Source organism: Pongo pygmaeus, chromosome 2 (genome assembly GCF_028885625.2).
Source record: "Pongo pygmaeus isolate AG05252 chromosome 2, NHGRI_mPonPyg2-v2.0_pri, whole genome shotgun sequence".
In the NCBI taxonomy this organism is placed as follows: Eukaryota; Metazoa; Chordata; class Mammalia; order Primates; family Hominidae; genus Pongo; species Pongo pygmaeus.
This window is the reverse complement of record NC_085930.1, coordinates 126,479,240-126,498,802: the sequence shown is the minus strand read 5'-3', so window position 1 is coordinate 126,498,802 and position 19,563 is coordinate 126,479,240. Positions and strand designations below refer to the sequence as shown.

The following is a 19,563-nucleotide window of genomic DNA, read 5'->3' as shown; positions in this document are numbered from 1 at the left end:
GTTAATATAGATAGGTATAAAATAATTTCCAAGAAGGTTATAAATTTATAAAACTTCTCACCCCAAATTTGATTCATAAATACAAAACCAATACATCTATTCTATATATTCTATATACATATTGGTTTTGTATTTATGAATATGTATTCTATATATATAGAACAAATATTTGAAATACATATATGTTTTTTTGAGAGACAGAGTTTTGCTCTTGTTGCCCAGGCTGGAGTGCAATGGCACAATCTCAGCTCACTGCAACCTCTGCCTCCCAGGTTCAAGTGATTCTCCTGCCCCAGCCTCCCAAGTAGCTGGGATTACAGGCATGCACCACCATGCCCAGCTAATTTTTGTAGTTTTAGTAGAGATGGGGTTTCACCATGTTGGTCAGGCTGGTCTCGAACTCCTGACCTCAAATCATCCACTCACCCTGGCCTCCCAAAGTGCTGGGATTACAGGCCTGAACCACTGCACCGGGCCGACCTATTCTATATTTTCAAGTTAGTATCACACAGTGACTCCATGTACATGGATTTAATTGATTAATTGTAACATATGAATATCTGGGTTCTGGAAAAAGTTTTCAGAAAGTGTAAAAACACACTACGGTTTGCTGTCTTCTCCAGACAAACTGAAGAATAGACCCCCATCCCCAAACATTTTCCTGTTAAACAACACAGCCAAGACATTCTCTTCCTTCCTATGTGATTTTGAAGTGCAGGGCAACCCAAACAAAAGGCAGAAGCATAAAAGATGTTAATTATTATTGTAAGGCCTTTATTTTTTATGATAATTATACTAACAAGGCCAGAGGTGCTGACAGTGTGAACAATTACTAATAGTAAAAAGAATACTTAGAAAAATTCTGGCTGTACTGAATGATCCAAAATTACAAAGAGTTTAACTTTAAAACTTTTTAAGATCAAAGACAGAAGAAAGGAAACAGTCAGCTGAGAAATTAGAACTCAGATGACAGAAGAGAAAAACATATGATAGAGAGTAGGTAGGAAAAAGGTTATAAAAGAGGGTAGTGAAAGAATGAGAAAAAGCTAATCAATTATTGTCGGAAGACAGAGCTAAGACAGCAAGTGAACAAAAACAGCTACGTGACTGAAGGCCTAGAAAAGTTTTCATCTGATGCCCAAGCAGAATATACAGACACCCAACATAGCATCTCACACAAACTGTACAAAAAAAAAGAAGTATTTGCTGAGTATGAATGACTGAGCACCCTACAAGACAGTAATTCATATCTCCAGAGGCTTAAGGGATTAAAGTACTGATGATTACCAAACAGAATCCCTGAGGGCTTAGTTCTTGAAGTGAGAACAAAAGAAAGAAAAAAGGTTACATAACAAGAAATGTAAGAAAGAGGTTACATAATACTTTCAATACATGGTCCACTGTAAAACTGAATGGTCTTTATGTCAATGGATTCGATTTCTTCCAAATATCTCCAAGCAAAATATTTACCTCACCTGAACAAATGGCATACTAAACCAAAACACAAGAAGGGAACAACTTGTGTTTTTCTCTTTTCTTAGACCATCAGAAAGCATGATTGAAATAGTATTCAATTGCAGTATTTAATCCCTAATAGTTATCTAATCTTTATATGGCTTCTGATCTTTTTTATGTTTACTCCATACTGCTATATGAAATTTACTTTTATGATAAAATAGCTCAAATTATTATTACTATTTTTTGAGACAGAGTTTCACTCTTGTCCCCCAGGCCTGGAGTGCAATGGCACGATCTCGGCTCACTGCAAGTGACCTCAGATGATCCTGACCTCAGATGATCTGCCCACTTCAGCCTCCCAAAGTGCTGGGATTACAGGTGTGAGCCACCGTGCCTGACTCAAATTATTTTTTAAAATAGGTAACTATAAATTAAAAGACAAAAACATAATCATTATTTATACCTTATTCCAAGTATACATTAAAATGATGGATGAAAGGAAGAAAGGAATGAAGCTATCATAAGTAAATGAAAATTGGCTACAGTTAGAAAACACATAAATAGTTATAACTACCTCATGTTAGATCTGGTTACTTTGGCATTCTCAGTATTCATGGAAAGTGCCTTCCACTGTGCAGTTTTGGCCATTTCATCTGATATGTTAACAACTGAGGGATCAACACTGAAGAACAAATACACTTTTTGGTTAGTATTCAGTACTTGCAAAAGCATTAATATTGTCATTCTTATTATCTGCTTTCATCAACTAAATTGAGAAAACCTTTGCCAGATATCAGAATTTGAGTTCTGCTACAAAGGCCTTATGAAGAATTACATCTTTCTTTCTAATCGAAACTAGGAGTAAGATTAAGTAAGTTAGCAAGATTTATTTATGGAACTTTGCTTCAGAATCCAATTTGGGGTTTCAGTAGTACGTCGGCAGCACTCTAGCAATGATGCCCTCTGATCACCTTGGCTGAAAATATGCTACTGAAATAACATACAACTATGTTAATGTGCTTATACATACAAAAAATAATACAATCTCAAGTCAACTAGAAAACGTTTATAATTGGCACACATTTAATCTTACCAAATAAATACCCAAAGTATGTAAGGAAAACTTAAGATTATGATTTTTAAAATCTTATTTTTCATAGCTTTTACAAATCATTATAAAGAATGCTTGGAAAGATAACACTCTGAAATTGAAAACAAAGCTCTGAAAATATTTCAACAGCTAACATAAAATAGCCTCATAAGTACCACTTTTACCTGTTATTCACATATTTAGTGTGATAAAGGTGGTATTTTATCAAGTTTATCAAAATTAAAAGAACAGAGTAGGCTGGGCATGGTGGCTCACGCCTATAATCCCAGCACTTTGGGAGGCCGAGGCGGGTGGATCACGAGGTCAGGAGTTCAAGACCAGCCTGGCAACATGGTGAAACCCCGTCTTTACTAAAAATATAAAAATTAGCCAGGTACGGTGGCACTCGCCTGTAATCCCAGCTACTTGGGAGGCTGAGGCAGGAGAATCTCTCGAACCCAGGGGCAGAGGTTGTAGTGAGTCGAGATTGCACCACTGCACTCCAGCCTAGGCGACAGAGCAAGATTCCATCTCCAGAATTAAAAAAAAACAAAACAGAGTACTATCCATTTATTACAATAAGAGACAAATGTTTCTGTTTCTATATTTCTATGAAAATTACTTTAAGACCTCAAATCCAATAATATCCATAAATAATTAATTTGGGGCTCAAGGTTGTCCATCACAAGTAATAGGAAAGTATCATAAAGTTAATACAAATACATTTGCAAGTCCTTTTTCTTGGATTAAAAAAATACATTCAGACAAACAAGATACAAATACAAATGTCAAACTAGGTAATGTTAAATTAACAGTGTGATTACAACTAGTTTACAAATGACTAAACAGCAGTTATTTAGAAAGTGCTCTGTTCATACTTAAAATCAGAATGTTGTTTACAAATTTAAGATTGAAGAGAAGCGTGAGGAGGTCACTGAAAAGTCTCTATGAATGGATTCTTTACCTTCGCCAGCTCAGATTTTTAAAAGTACACAAAATCTGAATACCCAAGTTTATAATGGCATAGCCATCCAACTTGAAACTCTGCCTACTCCTGCCTACTCCGAGTAAACGTTTATTCACTTGGTTGCCAACTTCAAATAAGCGAAGAAAGGAATTTCTGATAAACCTTCTAGCTTCTAAATATCCTCCACTATGAAGAAAGTGTGTATTTTTTTCCCTCAAAATGAAATTAGATGGGAAAAACTTTGCCCGCATTACATAAATTATTTTCATCTTTTATAAGGGCTTTACAGTTTCCAAATACTTTCATATACTATCTCATTTGCTCTTCCACATAAATAATCCAAAGCTATTTAAGATATAAAATTCTGGCAAATAAGCACATTAGCCATTTCCTGGCATTCCTGATGTAAAAAACTTTAAACATAGCCACATTAATCACGGCTTACGTCACCACTTAAAAGACAAAAGGAAAACTACAGATATCCATCTTTTTATCAGACTATAGACTCCACTTAAATTTGTCAAGGTCCATATATAATTACACTGAAAAAGTGATAAAGCAGGATATAAAAATTAAGCACAAATACTCTCAGCAAGTTGGTGATAATTACTAACAACCATCATGGTAGTTCTTACACTCTTTTTAGATAGAAGTACATCAATGAAGCTAATATATTAAATCATTTAACAAGTATTTCTAGAACCCAGCAAAGCAGATCGCTGTGGCTGGATATATTAAATATCCGTATTAAATGCCTCTATGCTTGGCATTTAAAGTATATAAAAATTTGAGGGGAAATATTAATACAGAATAATACCAATAGTGAAAATTAATAGCAAAATGTATAGAGGAAAATTAGTTGAATTCATTCATCACAACTAATCAACATGTACAAGTCAAATGTTACTCCTGTAAAAGCTATAAATAGCTAAAAAAAAAAAAAAAGAAATGGAAGTTAATTAAATACCAATAAAACATTTTCTATCAACTGGTCAGGGAAGAAACCTGTATATTTTCTAAGACTGATTTCGCTAACTAATCAGAAATGGCATAGACGTGTAGAAATAGGAGGGCCAGGCACAGTGGCTCATGCCTGTAATCCCAGCACTTTGGGAGGCCAAGGCAGGCGGATCACCTGAGGTCAGGAGTTTGAGACCATTGTGGCCAACATGGTGAAACCCCGTCTCTACTGAAAGTACAAAAAGTAGCCGGGCATGGTGGCAGGCGCCTGTAATCCCAACTACTCGGGAGAACCCAGGAGGCGGAAGTTGCAGTAAGCCGAGATCACACCATTCCACTCCAGCCTGGGGGACAAGAATGAGACTTCATCTCAAAAAAAAAAGAAAAAAAAAATAGAAATCAGGTGTGTACACAAATATAAATTGTTATTATTATTATTATTATTGAGACTGAGTCTTGCTCTGTTGCCTAGGCTGGAGTGCACTGGCATGATCTTGGCTCACTGCAATCTCTGCCTCCTGGGTTCAAGCAATTGTCCTGCCTCACTGTCCTGAGTAGCTGGGATTACAGGCACCACCACACCCAGCCAAATTTTGTATTTTAGTAGAGACAGGTTTCCCCATGTTGGACAGGTTTCCCCATGTTGGTCAGGTGATCCACCTGCCTCAGCCTCCAAAAGTGCTGGGATTACAGGTGTGAGCCACCACGCCAGGCCTCTAAGACTGATTTCTCTAGCTAATCAGAAATGGAATAGATGTGTAGAAATAGAAATCAGGTGTGTACACAAATATAGGTTAATCTTTTAAAACTACAAAAGTCTGCATTTCCCAACCTTTATATCTTTAGTTCTTAAATTTAAATATAAATCATCAAAATCACACATAATGAATTATACATAAAATATTAATTCTTACATCATATGAACCCTCACCGCCAATAATCAAATCACATCTTTGAAAACTAAGAGACTTCTAGGGCCTCTAAACATAGTTATATATTGGAAGGCTATCAGAAAATGAATTACTGGTATTTGAATGGATACTGACAAAGATTACTGAAAACGTTTATTTTCCAGCACCCACCGACCCCAGCCCTAATGAAGGGCACAAAGGAAAAAGCTACACTACTGGGAAAATGGAAATATTCTCAGACTCATGTACTGATTTTAAACTTCACTAAGATAGATGGAGTGATAGAAGACAAGCAAATTTTATTGGCTTAGCATGGAAGTTAGTTTAAGGCTCTAGTCTAAGTCCAGCTTGGGTGGGAAAGGAGCAAGGGACTTCCTTTTCAAATTGTGTGAAGCCCTCCTTTAGTTGATACACCATATGCAGATTTTATCATCTTTTATAAAATAGAAATCATCACTTTAAAGAAGCATTATATGACTTATTAATACATTTGACATGCATACAAAAGTTTTAGAGCATAAAGTTATATCTCACCTATATTTTAGGGCCTTGACTGGAATTTGCAAGAGACTTCCCCCTTCAAATGGAAGGTGCACAGTATCATCGTCGTCTTGAAGCATCCGTTCAGCTTCCTTTATAACACATGTGTGAAGAGGTTACTTTTCCCAGAATATTTTCCAAGAGAATTGGTTAATATATATTTTAAAGACTTAGAAATCCAAACTGACATTATTTAAATATATCTGCCATTACTGAAAAATTTTATAATCATGAACACATACTTGTAACATAAAATAAAAACAACCACTTGTAAAACATGACTAATTTAACACTGATATAACTTTCATTTCTTTATGTAAATCACTATCACTTATACTATTTAAGATTTAACTACAATTTAACTACATAAATGTGATTATCAATTATTATGTAGGTTTATAATGAGAGATAACATTCTGTGAAACCTTATCACAACACAATATGAGCAGAATATCATTTGGATAAGGCAGGGTTTCTCAACTTCAGCAATACTGACATTTAGGGTGTAATATTTATCTTTTGTAGTAGAAGTCCTGTGTATATAGAGTATTTCACAGCACCCCAGAATTCTACCTATCAGATGCCAGTAGCAGCCCCTCCAGTTATAACAATCAAAAATATCTCAGAAATTGAAATACTCTCAGCAATGTTTCAAATACTCTCAGACTAACTTACTGAGAGTATTTGTTGTTTAATTCCCTCCAGCCCACCCCAGTGATAATTACTAATAACCATCATGGTAGTTCCTATACTCTTTTTAAAAGTACATCAATGAAAGTACTATCAAATCATTTAGCAAATGTTTATAGAATCCAGCAAAGCAGACCACTAAGGCTGGTTAAGATCAAGGCTCAAGCTCAGGTTGAAACCAACTTGGACAGTGGACACGGAAGAAAATTATGATGTTAATAATGGGGGTGATGGATAGGACAGAAGAGGAGACACTGAGAGAACATTCATATTTCTTTTCCTTACTAATAGAAATTTGACTATTTTGAGGTGTCAATTTGCCCAGATCCTAAAAACAAACAAACAAACAAAAACAAAAACCCCTAAACTGAATCTCCTAGCATTCCTTACAACTTAGTAGGATCATGAGGTGCAAGCAGAACTTACTGGATGACATTCTGGAAAGACTCCTTAAACTTGACAATATGGTGAAGCTATTTAGCCTTCTATCCCTTCCTTCTTCCTGCTGTCAATAATGCTAACATGACAGCTGGAGTCTGACAGCCATTTTGACTCATGAAGTGAAGATGAGGATGGAAACTATATGCTGAGGTCAGGAGAAAAGTAACAAGGAGCCCCTGATAACTTTGTGGGGCTTAACACTACATCACTTGCTTTCAAGAATTCTTTTACTTGAAACGCAAGAATAACCTTGTGTTTAAAGGCCACTTTTACTTTTGTTTTTTGTTATATATGACGAACCTTATTCTAATTAATACAGAAAGTAATAAACAGGGAATTTGGCCCATATATTTTATAGGTAAATTATATTCTATTTGAAAAAATCACGAAAAACTCATACAGGCCAGGCACAGTGGCTCACGTCTATAATCCCAGCACTTTGGGGGACCAAGGCAGGCAGATCACCAGAGGTCAGGAGTTGAAGACCAGCCTGACCAACATGGTGGAACCCTGTCTCTACTAAAAATACAAAAACAAGCCCAGTTTGGTGGCGGGTGCCTGTAACCCCAGCTAGCTTGGACCCGGGAGGTTGAGGTGGTTGCAGTGAGCCAAGATCATGCCACTGCACTCCAGCCTGGGCCACAGAGCAAGACTCCATCTCAGAAGAAAAAAACAAAAAACCCTCATACATATTTACATATATAACTCTGAAGAAAACCAAAATCTTAATTTTAAAAATCTGGTGTCTTAATTCAAATTAATATTCTAATTAGTATCTAATTAAAGAATTTCAATTTTTGTTGAAAAATAAACATAAAATCAATAAAATTTTAATCTCTATTTAAACAGGACCATAACATTTAAAAATACGTGTCTTTCTTATCTTTGATTTTCAAATAATACTCTGAATGGGAAAATGGAGCAAGGAACTACAATCAACAAAACTATCAATGCTATATACTCAAGTCTCTACTTTTCCTTCTTATTAACTAATAGTATCGAGTTGGTTATTAAAAATCAAATTCCAATTCAGAATAAAGTATTTATGTTTAAATCTCGGCATACAAATCAACTAATGGTGGTACACAGCAAGTGCATATAAAGACTAAAACTTTATTATACTTTTTAAAAAAGATAATTACTTAAAAATCCTTTTTGTCATTATGTATGCCAATTATTAAAATGCTATTAAAATTAAATATATGCTAAAATTTATATTAAATGTATTTAAGGTTTTCTCAGATAATATACTCTGATGTACAACTATTTTGTGTTACCTATATTTTAATATTGCTAAAACTCTAATTCTTCTGATTGCTGATTTAGTAAGCACATGATATGTAATTTTTGAAAAGAATTACTGTGTCAGAGCTATGGAGGTACAACAGTGAAATGGTTAAGACCCTACATTTGGAACAGTTACCTAACCACTCTCTGCCTCAGTTTCCTCATTTGTAAAATGGAGATAACAACAGTACCTACTACACTTTTATAAAGTTCTTAGAAGGATGAAAGGAACTGATTCATGTAAAGTGATTATAATGGTGCCTGCAATATGGTGCAAAATATTAAATAAGGAAGTGGTGTAAGTTTAAAATTGTTATCTTTTTACCTCTTTCTCTTTTTTCTTTTTGTCATCTTCTTTCTTTTTCTTACTTTCTGGCATGAGATCATCAAGCCAACTAAGTTCTCTCTTCGTGAAACACAGGTCCATGAGTTTGCGTACAAACACTAATGCAAGAACCTTTAAAAAGGGGGAAGGAAATATTAAGTAACACATAATACAAACTGTATCACTTAAAGAGGAAAAGCATATTTATTAAATCTTATAAAAAATGCTTCATATAGTTTAAAAATTATTCACACATCATTTTGTTTCAAAGGAATTGAGTCAATTATTTATCTTTTTTTACTTTCTGCTAAAAAAAAAAAACTATAAAGAGAGGAAAAAAGTAAATGGCATTCTTAACCTTCTCCTGCATAAATCCCTTGCACTACGCATAAAATTATGAAGCAGGTTAAACACTGAATATCAAAGCAGAAAACAATTAATTTTTAAGACATTATATATTATGTAAGTATATATAATTTTTAAAAATCTCTTGAGCAATGCATTGGAGTACCTATTCCCAACATTAGGTTTTAACTTTTCAATCATATGGGAGAAATAAACTACACTTTAATTTGCTTTAACTGCTGCTGAAGATGAGCATGTTTTTGAATGCTGATTGGCCAATGAGATTTCCACTTCTGTACCTGCTATTTCCTAAACTTTGACTGTTTTTTCTGTTGGTTTTTATGACTTTTGTTTATGAATTTATGAGTTCTGTGTAGTTTGAATAGAAATTTTTTATCTGCCTTATATGTTACAAATATTTTCTCCCAGTTCACAGTCTGATTTTACTGTTTTTTATACTTTTTGAACATATAAGAAACATTTAATTATCATGTGGTCAAATATAGCATATCTTCCTTTTACACTTGGGTTTTCCTATCTTCTTTGAAAAGTTAGTCCCAATCAATGGATTATACAATACTCTTTTACATTTTCTACTACAATTTATTTTACCATTTAAATACTGAATTCAATTATGATTTCTGAACATGGTCTCAGATAAGGAGTAGAACATTACTTAGCTTCCAGTATACATTTAAATCGTCCAATACTAAATTCTCCCATACAAAAGAAATACTACCTTTAATGAAATAACCTGCTTACGGTATTCAAGTGATAAAATTCCAATGTATTCAGATACATTTCTGGACCCATTTGTCTATTTTTCTGATTTGTCTATTCATATGCCAATTCTATATTATGGTGGCTACACTGACTTGTCAGCAATTTTTAAATATTTGGTTATTAAAACAGTACAGTATCAGCACACGAACAGTGAAGTAGATGGCAAAGCAAAGCCCTCTATGCCCAATCCTAGCCAGGAATCCTTCTTAGTTATAATTATCATTATCTTGTTATTCTCTAGTAGTTATGTCTTTCTTTCTAATGAATATGTAATTTACATACATAAAAATTGCAAAATAGCATGTGTACAGTTTGATACTTTTGACAAATGTATATACTACTCATATAATGCACACGCAGACAAGATACAGAACATTTCTACCATCCATGTTTTTGAGTCAGGCATTTATTTTTTATTTATCCAGTTCCAAATTATTTATCCAGTTCACAATGACACCACCCCCCACCCCAACACATACATTCAGACAAAACTCCAGTAGAATTTGTACTTGGCACTGTATTACATTTAAATGCGATTTTTCAGAAAACTTAAAGTTTTATAATACGAAATCTTTAAAACAAAGAACACGGTATTTATTCAAGTCTTATTTGTTGTCCCTTAATACTGTTATTGATTGAATTTTGTTCCCCATTAAAGACAGTTAAGTCCTAACCTCCAGTACCTCAGAATATGAACTTATTTGGAAATAAGCTGTTGAAGAACACCACGTGACAACAAAGGCTCCAACTTCAGTTACCCAGCTGCAAGCCAAAGACAGCCAGCAAACCTCCAGAAGAGAGGAGACAAGGCAGGATTCCCCCCTGGAGGCTTCAGACAGAGCATGTCGCTGCCCACCCCCACATACTGCCTCCGGTTTGTGGTACTTTGTTACAGCAGCCCTTGGAAGCTAATACAAATGCTATTATAAAGCCTTTTTCTTTAAAGGGGTCTTTCTTTTAAAATTTATTCTTAAGTATTTTATGGTTTTTGATCATTGAGAGAGACTGCCTACTAATTCATCAAGTTTTCTAACACCCAGCCACCCTAACACAATTCTTATTAATTCTATTAAGGGCTCAGTCTTTTTTGTTTTTAACTAAAATCACTTGGGTTAATAGGTATACGATGACATTTTCAACAAATATGTTAATAACTGCTTTGAAGCCAAAGCATCATTGTCTATCTACTTAAGATATATTACTCTTAGAAATTCTGCTAAATTTGTTTACTTGCTAATATTTTAGTTTAAGGTTTCTGCATTTATATTAGTAAGAAGGCAGCATAAATCTTTTGTGCAACTTAATTAGCCTTGGGTATTAATAACTTGTGTTTTTTGAGAAAAATTGCATAGGTTTCCATCTTTTCCTTTGGTCTAGAATAATTCAAGAGGGTACTGTAATTACCTGTTCTTTAAAATTAAGTTTTTAACCAATCTGACCCTAATACTTTAAGGACCAGTCTTTAACCACTTTTCCAGTTTCTTCTATGCAACCGGGCTATACACAAATTTTATACTTCTAGTGTCAATTTTGGAAATTTAGATATAGTACGAAAATAATCTATTTGTTCCAGGTCAGAGGTCAGCAAACCATAGCACCTGAGTTAAATTTCATCCACCATCTATTTTTGTATAGCCCATAACCTAAGAATGTTTTTTTACAGATAAACATTTGGAATTAATTTGATGGTAGAGAACAATAACCATGAACCCCAATTAAGTAAAATAATGTCAAATAAAAAAAAAATTCCATTTTTCTAATAGTCCTATATTTTTAAAATTATTTTTAAAATTTCATCAATAAGATTACGTAAGTACCCACATAATACTCTCGTGACCTACAAAGCCTAAAATGTTTACTATCTGGCCCTTTACAGAAAAAAGTTTATTGACCTCTGCTCTAGATATTCAAATTTATTGATATTCATGCAAGTGTTATTTTCATCAAGTCCCTTGAATCACCTCCATATCTCTGGTTATCTCTCTTCTCCTCCTTAATCTTGTATATCCATTCTCTCATTTTCTTCTTTACATGGGCTTGGGAGTGGTTTATCCATTATTGATTTTTTTAAAAAAACAACTTAGTTGCATTGAAGTCTTCCTGAATAATAAAGGCAATGAAGTGCATACACCTTCCTCTCAGTGTAACTTTAGTTGTGCTCAAAGTTTTAGACATTGTTATAATTTTCTCTCTTTCAATACCTCTAGATGGTTTTTTAACTGTTTTCTATTCAGAAATTATTTAGAACAGTGTTTAATTTCCAAATATTTAAGATTATTTTAGTGGCTTTCCATTATTTATTTCTAATTTAACTGTTATTAGAAAATACTACTTGAGTAATTTTTATAGCTTTTTAAATTCTGTAAGGTTTTCTCTGTGGCCATGTACAAAACCAATTTTTATGTAGTATTTACAGAAGAATGTACATTCTCTATTTGTAAAATGCAATATTTTGTGATAATTTAATGAATTATATTGTCTTATTAAAGTCATCGGTAGCCTTCATTACTTTTTAACTTCCAGATCTGTCAATTTCTGAAAAACATGTATCAAAATATTTTAATAATGAACCATGTTGTTTTGGTTCCTTTGCTTTTACATTTGAAAATGTATTTGTTCCATGAACGTCCTGAATTCTGAAGTTATTTAAAAATACAAAACCGAGTCTTATAGCCTAAGGACTAAAAAGCAAAACAAACAAAAATTTACAAAATACTAAAATGGAGGCTGGGAAACAACTGGTTTGTATCTAGTAACAGCTAATTCACATTTTCAAACACCTAAGGTACTTAAAACACATTATTCCTTTTCTCAAAGTCAATTATAAATATTAATAAAAAATTACTGTAAACATATTATTAATTAGTGACAAAATAAGTCTGAAGAAATCTTACCATCATGGGAAAAACCACTGCAGCAGCTGAAACTTTTATCACCCATAAAAGGACCAAACAAGTAAGCTGAATGACTGTGAAAATATGGACCTTCCAGAGCGGCACATAACGGAGGTATATCAAATCAGGCTGATGCTTAGCAGGCATTCCAAATAATTTTATACGGTCAAATAACTACATATAGAATAAAAAACAAAGAAGTTTTCAATAAAATATTTCTGCTATTTAGGAGAAGAATCTATACTCAACTTCAGGATTTTGTGTATTAAATTGTAACTTCCTTGACATTTTCTGATAGTACAGGAGAATGTTACAGCAAGGATTCTCTGGATCCAAAGGGGGGTGGGGGGGGGCGGTGGCAGGTGGGAAGCAAGCAACCACTTGCACTGCTGTAATTAATTTAATCAGAAAACTCAAGCCAAAATGTTTAATTCAGAGTATTAAAATATCTAGATAAACTTATCTGCTATAATCGAATGCACAAGTCATTTATCTCTTTGAACTTGTTTTCTAATGTGCACGACAAAAGAACAATCTGAGTGACTTCTAAGGTTCTTTCCAAATCTAACCAGAAAATAACTTGAGATAACAATTACAATTCTTCACTAATTGAGAATAAAACTGAGCAAATGCCTTCATCTTTTTGAGCTTTAATTTCCTCATTAACACACTGTGAATAAGATCAGCCCTAATCATCTCACAAAACTCTTAAAAATCAGGTGAGATAAGGAAATAATTTCTTGACCAGTGAAGAGTAGATCCTGGATGGTGTTGAAAAAATAAAGTGCTTTCTTGCCACTAGCCTATGAGTTGGAAACTTTAGACAACATCCTTTCCATGAGAAGAGGTGGTCATGTAGTGCTAACTGTGCTTTATGATCGTTTTTTTGTGTGTGTGTTTGTTTGTTTTGTTTTGTTTTTTTGAGACAGGGTCTCACTCTGTCACCCAGGCTGGAATGCAGTGGCATGACCACAGCTCACAGCAGCCTCAAACTCCTGGGCTCAAGCAATCCTTCTACCTCAGCCTCCTGAGTAGCCAGCACTACAAGTACACACCACCACAGCCGGCTAATTCTTAAAGGTTTTGTAGAGGTAGGATCTCACTGTGTGGTCCAGGCTGGTCTCAAACTCCTGGCCTCAGGTGATACTCCTGCCTCAGGCTTTCAGAGTGTTGGGATAACAGACATGAGTCACGATAGCCAGCCTAAATGTTTTATACTAAAATTACATTAGTACAAATCTTAAGAAGTTTTATTAGGTTGTTTCCCAGTAACTATTAAAACAAAACAAAATAATGAAATCACTGGCTTAGCTAATAATCTTCAATAAGTCCTTCTATTTCTGTTTCCTGATTTATATTAGGATTTCTTCCTTTCCTCTCTCCCAACTGGTTAGTGTTTTGAGGATCACAAAATGATGTATGTGCTAGGCTTCATAAGCTGTATTGTGTTACACAAATGGCGGGTCTTGCTATTTTTATAGGAAACTAATATCTACCTTTTTAAGTACCAAACCTTTTTTTCAATACAATCCTTTTGATCCTCCCTCTCACTATACTAGTCTTTATTGAGTTACAGGGCTTTTCATTGGCTTCAATTAAAAATAGGTAAGGACCATGTCAGCTCATGATCTCACTCTCTGGAGGAAAAAATGTGCAGTAAGCAAACAATCACTTGGCAAATGTCTGAAGTCATCAGTTAGAAAACTAACCTCCCCTCAAAATGTCAGAGTTGAGAATAAATCACTACCATCATTAAAACAATCTTTGCATACTTAAAATTATCAAGTTTCTATAGAAAATCATTAAATACTTAAAACTTGCCTGGATTCCTTTTAATGAGGAAACTCCCATATAAAGGAAAACACCATACAGAACAGGCATCGGAATAAACTGTAAATAAAATGACCACAATTAGAACTCATGAGTAGTAAGTAAACAAAAACATAATCAGTGAGTAATTATAGGGCTAGAATTAAAAGATTTTTCAATCATGAGGATTAGACCGACCTAACATTTCCACACATAAGAAAATTGCTAATATACAATAACCTGCTTGAAAAATGACTCATCTTCTACAAGTTGCTTCCTAAAAAGGGAGTATGTTCACTTAAGATCAGGGGTACTGCAGTCAGACTTAGTTTTAAGTCAAACTTAATTTTCTGTACCTCAGTTTCTATATCAGATTGCTGTGAAGAGTCAATGACTTCAAATACATAAAACACTCAGAAAAGCACCTGATACATATTAAGCACACAAAAAGTGACAACCATTATCATTGCTATCACTACCTGCTGCACTGAATATTAAGCAGTAGCCTTTACTGAACATAGTAAGTAAAATCCACCTCCAAAATAAAATCCTTACTACTTTGGCAGTTATGACGATCCCAAACTGTCTACACAGTTCACACCTATTCATCCTGCAAGAAAGTCTGGCTATTAACAGAGCCCATCCATTTACTCAAAAACCACAAAAAGCACTCTGACCTAAGGGAGAAGTGTACTATAAGGAAAAACAAATTAAAAAACTACATAGGAAAACCACATCTACTACATCTCTTCTAAACAACCTAGCGTGTCTTTCTAAGGACACTGGAAAAAAAGAAAACAATTTATGAAGCAGACATATTTTAAAAAATCTAAGCAATGCCTGTAATCTCAGCATTTTGGGAGGCTGAGGCGGGCAGATCACTTGAGGCCATAAGTTCGAGACCAACCTGCCTAACATGGTGAAACCACCATCTCTACCAAAAACACAAAAATTAGCTGGGCATGGTGGCACGTGCCTGTAGTCCCAGCTACTCAGGAGGCTGAGGCCAAGAATCATTTGAATCCAGGAGGCAGGGGTTGCAGTGAGCCAAGATCATGCCACTGCACTCCAGCCTGGGTGATGGAGTGGGACTCTGTCTCAAAAGAAAAAAGAAAAAAAAATGCTAGGAAAAAGAAATAAGAATGGGAAAAGCTGGTGAAAATTAAATCTATAAATATCAAAATAACTAAAATTTTGTAGTAATAATTTTCATAAGACTGAAGACCAATATAATGATATGAAAAAAGGAGGAAATTTTCTTTAATAGCAAGGGGGAGGAGGGATAAGAATATTAGAACAAATCCAAAAGGTCTGAGATCTGTTTAGCTGGAGTTGAAGAAATTTGTAACAGAGACAATAGACAAAAGGGAAGTAAACGGGAAGAAAATTCTCACAGCAGAAGGCACAAGTTTCTTGAGGAAACTAACAGAGACTAAGCAGGGTAAATGAAAAGCCCCTAACTGACTCCCTAAGTATCTGAATGAGATTTCACAAAAACAGAAGTTAAAAAAAATTTTTTTGGTTTATCTTAAAGACAGAAAAGGTCTCCATAAAAGTACAAAAACCAAATAGATTTCAGATTTCTCATTAGAAAATTGGTCTCTAGAAAACAATGACTTTAAGATCCAAAAGAAAACTATTTTGAACATCTAACTATGGATCAAATGTTGAGGTAAATAGAGACATTTTGAAATATGCAAGAACTCCCAATAAGTTCACCACTAATGGTACCATGTGTAAAAAGAATTTATCAATACAAAAAATGAATACAAGAAAAAGGGGAACCTGCACATACAATTTTTTACAGTAACGGAAGGTAACAGATATTAGAAAGACTTATTTGGTCTTCAGGCTTGGGCTGGAGTAAAATAGAGTATATTTCTGCCTCCCTGCAGGCAACTCACACTGCTTAGTCCTCACAATCACACTGCTTAGTCCTCAGCAAATACCATCGTAATATCATTTCTGTGTTCCCAGAGGGTTTAAATTTCTATAATCTAACTTACAGGAGATGCAAGGAAGGCTTAATTATCATCATAGCACAAAATGTAAATGTTAATAACTTTTATAATAATAATAAAATTAAAATTAAAAGCCAACAAGAGGGATGTGACGGAAGACAGAATGAGGATGGAGTCATAGGTGAAAGACACAACTTTAGGTCAGCAGCTCTCAAACTCTGTGGTCTCAAGACTCCTTTATACTCTTAAAAATCACTGAGGTCATTTCCCCTCCCCCACAAATACTTTTATTTATGAGTGTTTTATACATATATTTGCCATATTATAATTTTTGTTTTTTGAGACAGGATCTCACTTTGTCACCCAGGTTGGAGTGCAGTGGCCCAATCACGGCTCACTGCAGCCTTGACCTCCCAGGTTTAAGCGATCCTCCCACCTCAGCCTCCTGAGTAGCTGGGACCACGGGAGCACGCCACCATACCTGGCTAATTATTTTTACTTTTATAGAGACAGGGTCTCATTATGTTGCCCAGGCTGGTCTTGAACACCTGGCCCCAAGCAATCCTCCTGCCTTGGCCTCCCAAAGTGCTGGGATTACAGGCGTAAGCCACTACACCTGGCATACATTATTTTAAAAATACATACAGCTTACCACTGAAATGCTTGCTATACTAAAAACCTAATGAAATTATTTCCCAAGTAAACTGTGGAAAACAAACCTAATTTTAGGTATTTTAAGTATATTTTAATGTTTCATGTTCACATAACTAAGTATAAATGTTATAATAAGATTGTAAAACACTGCAATAAAGAAATTTTACCTTTAGGACTGAAGTCATGAACACAGAGAGGCCCATTAGAATAAAAATCATTAGCCCTGTAACCCGCTGTTCACGAATTCCCAAAAACTTGGGTTGTTCCCCTGGAGCAGAACATTCAGATTCAACTTTTAAGCTGTTGACATGACTTATTGACAACACTGTTGCAGCCACAAACCATGGAAGTCCCATGACAGAGCAAACTCCCAACATAACGCCAACCATGAGCAAATCAAGGTGATAGCCAGCTCCTTTCTGAAAAGTGAAATGAACATAAATATCTGTAAGTCTAAATTGTTCCCTCAATTTAAAATTCTACACTTATTATAAAGAGGGAAGAAGCTAATTTTCATCTTACATCTTTTAATGTTCTAATCATTACGAAAACAGCTCAAACCCTTGAAGAATCACAATGCTTAAGGCAAAATTCTAAAATTACCTTCAATTTGTGTTCCTTTCTGTTTATAATTACAGCTGTGATTTGTTGATCCATAAAGATGAGAATGGTACAAAGCAAAGCAGGAATAGCAGCTATTAATAAGGTCCACCAAGGATTATCTCCCAGTGGGCTTATGATCCACCCTCTCTCTGGATGAGTAGGCTGTTAAAAAATTAAAAATAATTTTCAAAAAGTCTCCTTGCTGTATTGCACTAAATTTCCGTAACATAGACTTGATCTGTTCCAAGAAATACCAAGGAATGGGAAATAACTTAAATCTAGAACTATATGGTGAATTATTTTCAAAGATGGCCACAGTAATTCTTCCTATCCCTACAATTATACCTCCTGCCATATGACTCAGTCAATCTTTCCACCTAGAGGTGGAGTCTGCTTCCTTCCTCCCTGAAACCAGGATGACCCTGTGACTTACTTTAACCCACAGAATAAGGCCAAAGTGACACTATGTGATTTCTAAGTCTTAACCTTAAAGAACCTTGCAGCTTCTTCTCTAACCTGCTTTGAACCCTGAGATTACTACACTGTTGAGTAAGCCTAAATAAGCTTTCTTGAGGATAAGACTATAAGACTATCCTCAATATAGTCTATATGGTAGTGGGTGTCGGAGGCGTTTCCCCAGGCAACTATTCCAGCTGTTTCATCCATCTGAGCTGAGGCCTCAGACATGAATGAAGGCATATTGCCTCCATTGATGACTGCACCCCATAGAGCAGACCACAAACCAGCTAAGTCTAGTCTCAACTGCCACATAATTATAAACAAATAAAGGGCTGTTATTCAAAAGTTTGTTATGTAGAAATTGATAAGCAAACTGGAATGTCATTTCCACATGTTCCTGCATAATTCATATAAGGTGAAATCAATCTATCTACTAAACTCCTAAACTAAACTGCTTTAGTTTAGTCCTGCAGACTTAGTGATTTTGACAGGGTCAGTACTAAATCAGAACTGGTCCTCAATACATGGTATTTCCAAAGGAACTACTAACAAAAATCTGGCACTTTATGAGATACTAATACATTTTGACAGTACAATGTAAAATTTATTTTATAGCAATTTTTTTTTTAAAGATCAAGAGAGTGTAGTATGTTTGGGAGAATACTGCATATATTGAAACCTAAACAAATGTTTTTATTATCTCAACTTGGTATTAAGCTTGTTTCTTCTTCATGAAAACATTTGTCAATATAAAAGGGAAATTTAATACTTTCAAAGTTCAGGTAATTCAATCTTTCCACACTAATATATATTAAACTACCTCACACTCAATGTTGTGTATGAATAAAAATATTTTATTCTACTTATACAATGCCATTTACTCTTAAGAGTTCCTTGATTTGTTTCCTCAAGTATATTTTATGCCCCTTGAAATCAGCCTATTACCTGAAAGCCATATCAGTAAATAAATAACAAGGACATATTTAAGAATCAGAATAAGGAACTTAGGCCAGGATTACAGGAAAGTACATCACGTTTTGAACCAATATAAATTCATAGTTTCACTTATTTATATATTCTCATAAAATAAACTGAAAGTTTAATATTTTCGTATTTTTATGTTAAAAACATAGACTTTCTAAAAATTGTTGGCAGATCATTTCCCACCTGTGTACCCTACTTTAAAGACCACTGGTTTTAAAAATAACATTTTTTGGTCTCAGTGCAATATTATAAAATTAGATTTTATAATATAAAATAAAATGATCTTCATTATATTCCTTATTTTGGATCCCCTTTAAACCAGCTGCTTCTGAAAGAAGTCATATAACTTGTTAAACTAATTATAACCAGTGACCCTATTCACAATGTCTTTCCTTTTAGCAT

General features: G+C 34.4%; 1 protein-coding gene across 6 annotated transcripts in view; it reads right to left on the bottom strand.

Moving 5' to 3' along the window:
- The window catches only part of SLC4A7 (solute carrier family 4 member 7), a 110,943-nt gene that overhangs the window by 4,503 nt on the left and 86,877 nt on the right, over nt 1-19,563 (bottom strand). For all 6 annotated transcript variants that reach the window (XM_054479788.2, XM_054479787.2, XM_054479793.2 and 3 more), the window contains 7 exons: nt 17,719-17,880; nt 17,283-17,534; nt 14,513-14,581; nt 12,692-12,865; nt 8,670-8,801; nt 5,921-6,018; nt 2,033-2,140 (listed from right to left, as the gene is read on the bottom strand). In XM_054479788.2, coding sequence (XP_054335763.1) covers nt 2,033-2,140; nt 5,921-6,018; nt 8,670-8,801; nt 12,692-12,865; nt 14,513-14,581; nt 17,283-17,534; nt 17,719-17,880 — 995 coding nt within the window. The remainder of the gene's footprint in view (nt 1-2,032; nt 2,141-5,920; nt 6,019-8,669; nt 8,802-12,691; nt 12,866-14,512; nt 14,582-17,282; nt 17,535-17,718; nt 17,881-19,563) is intronic.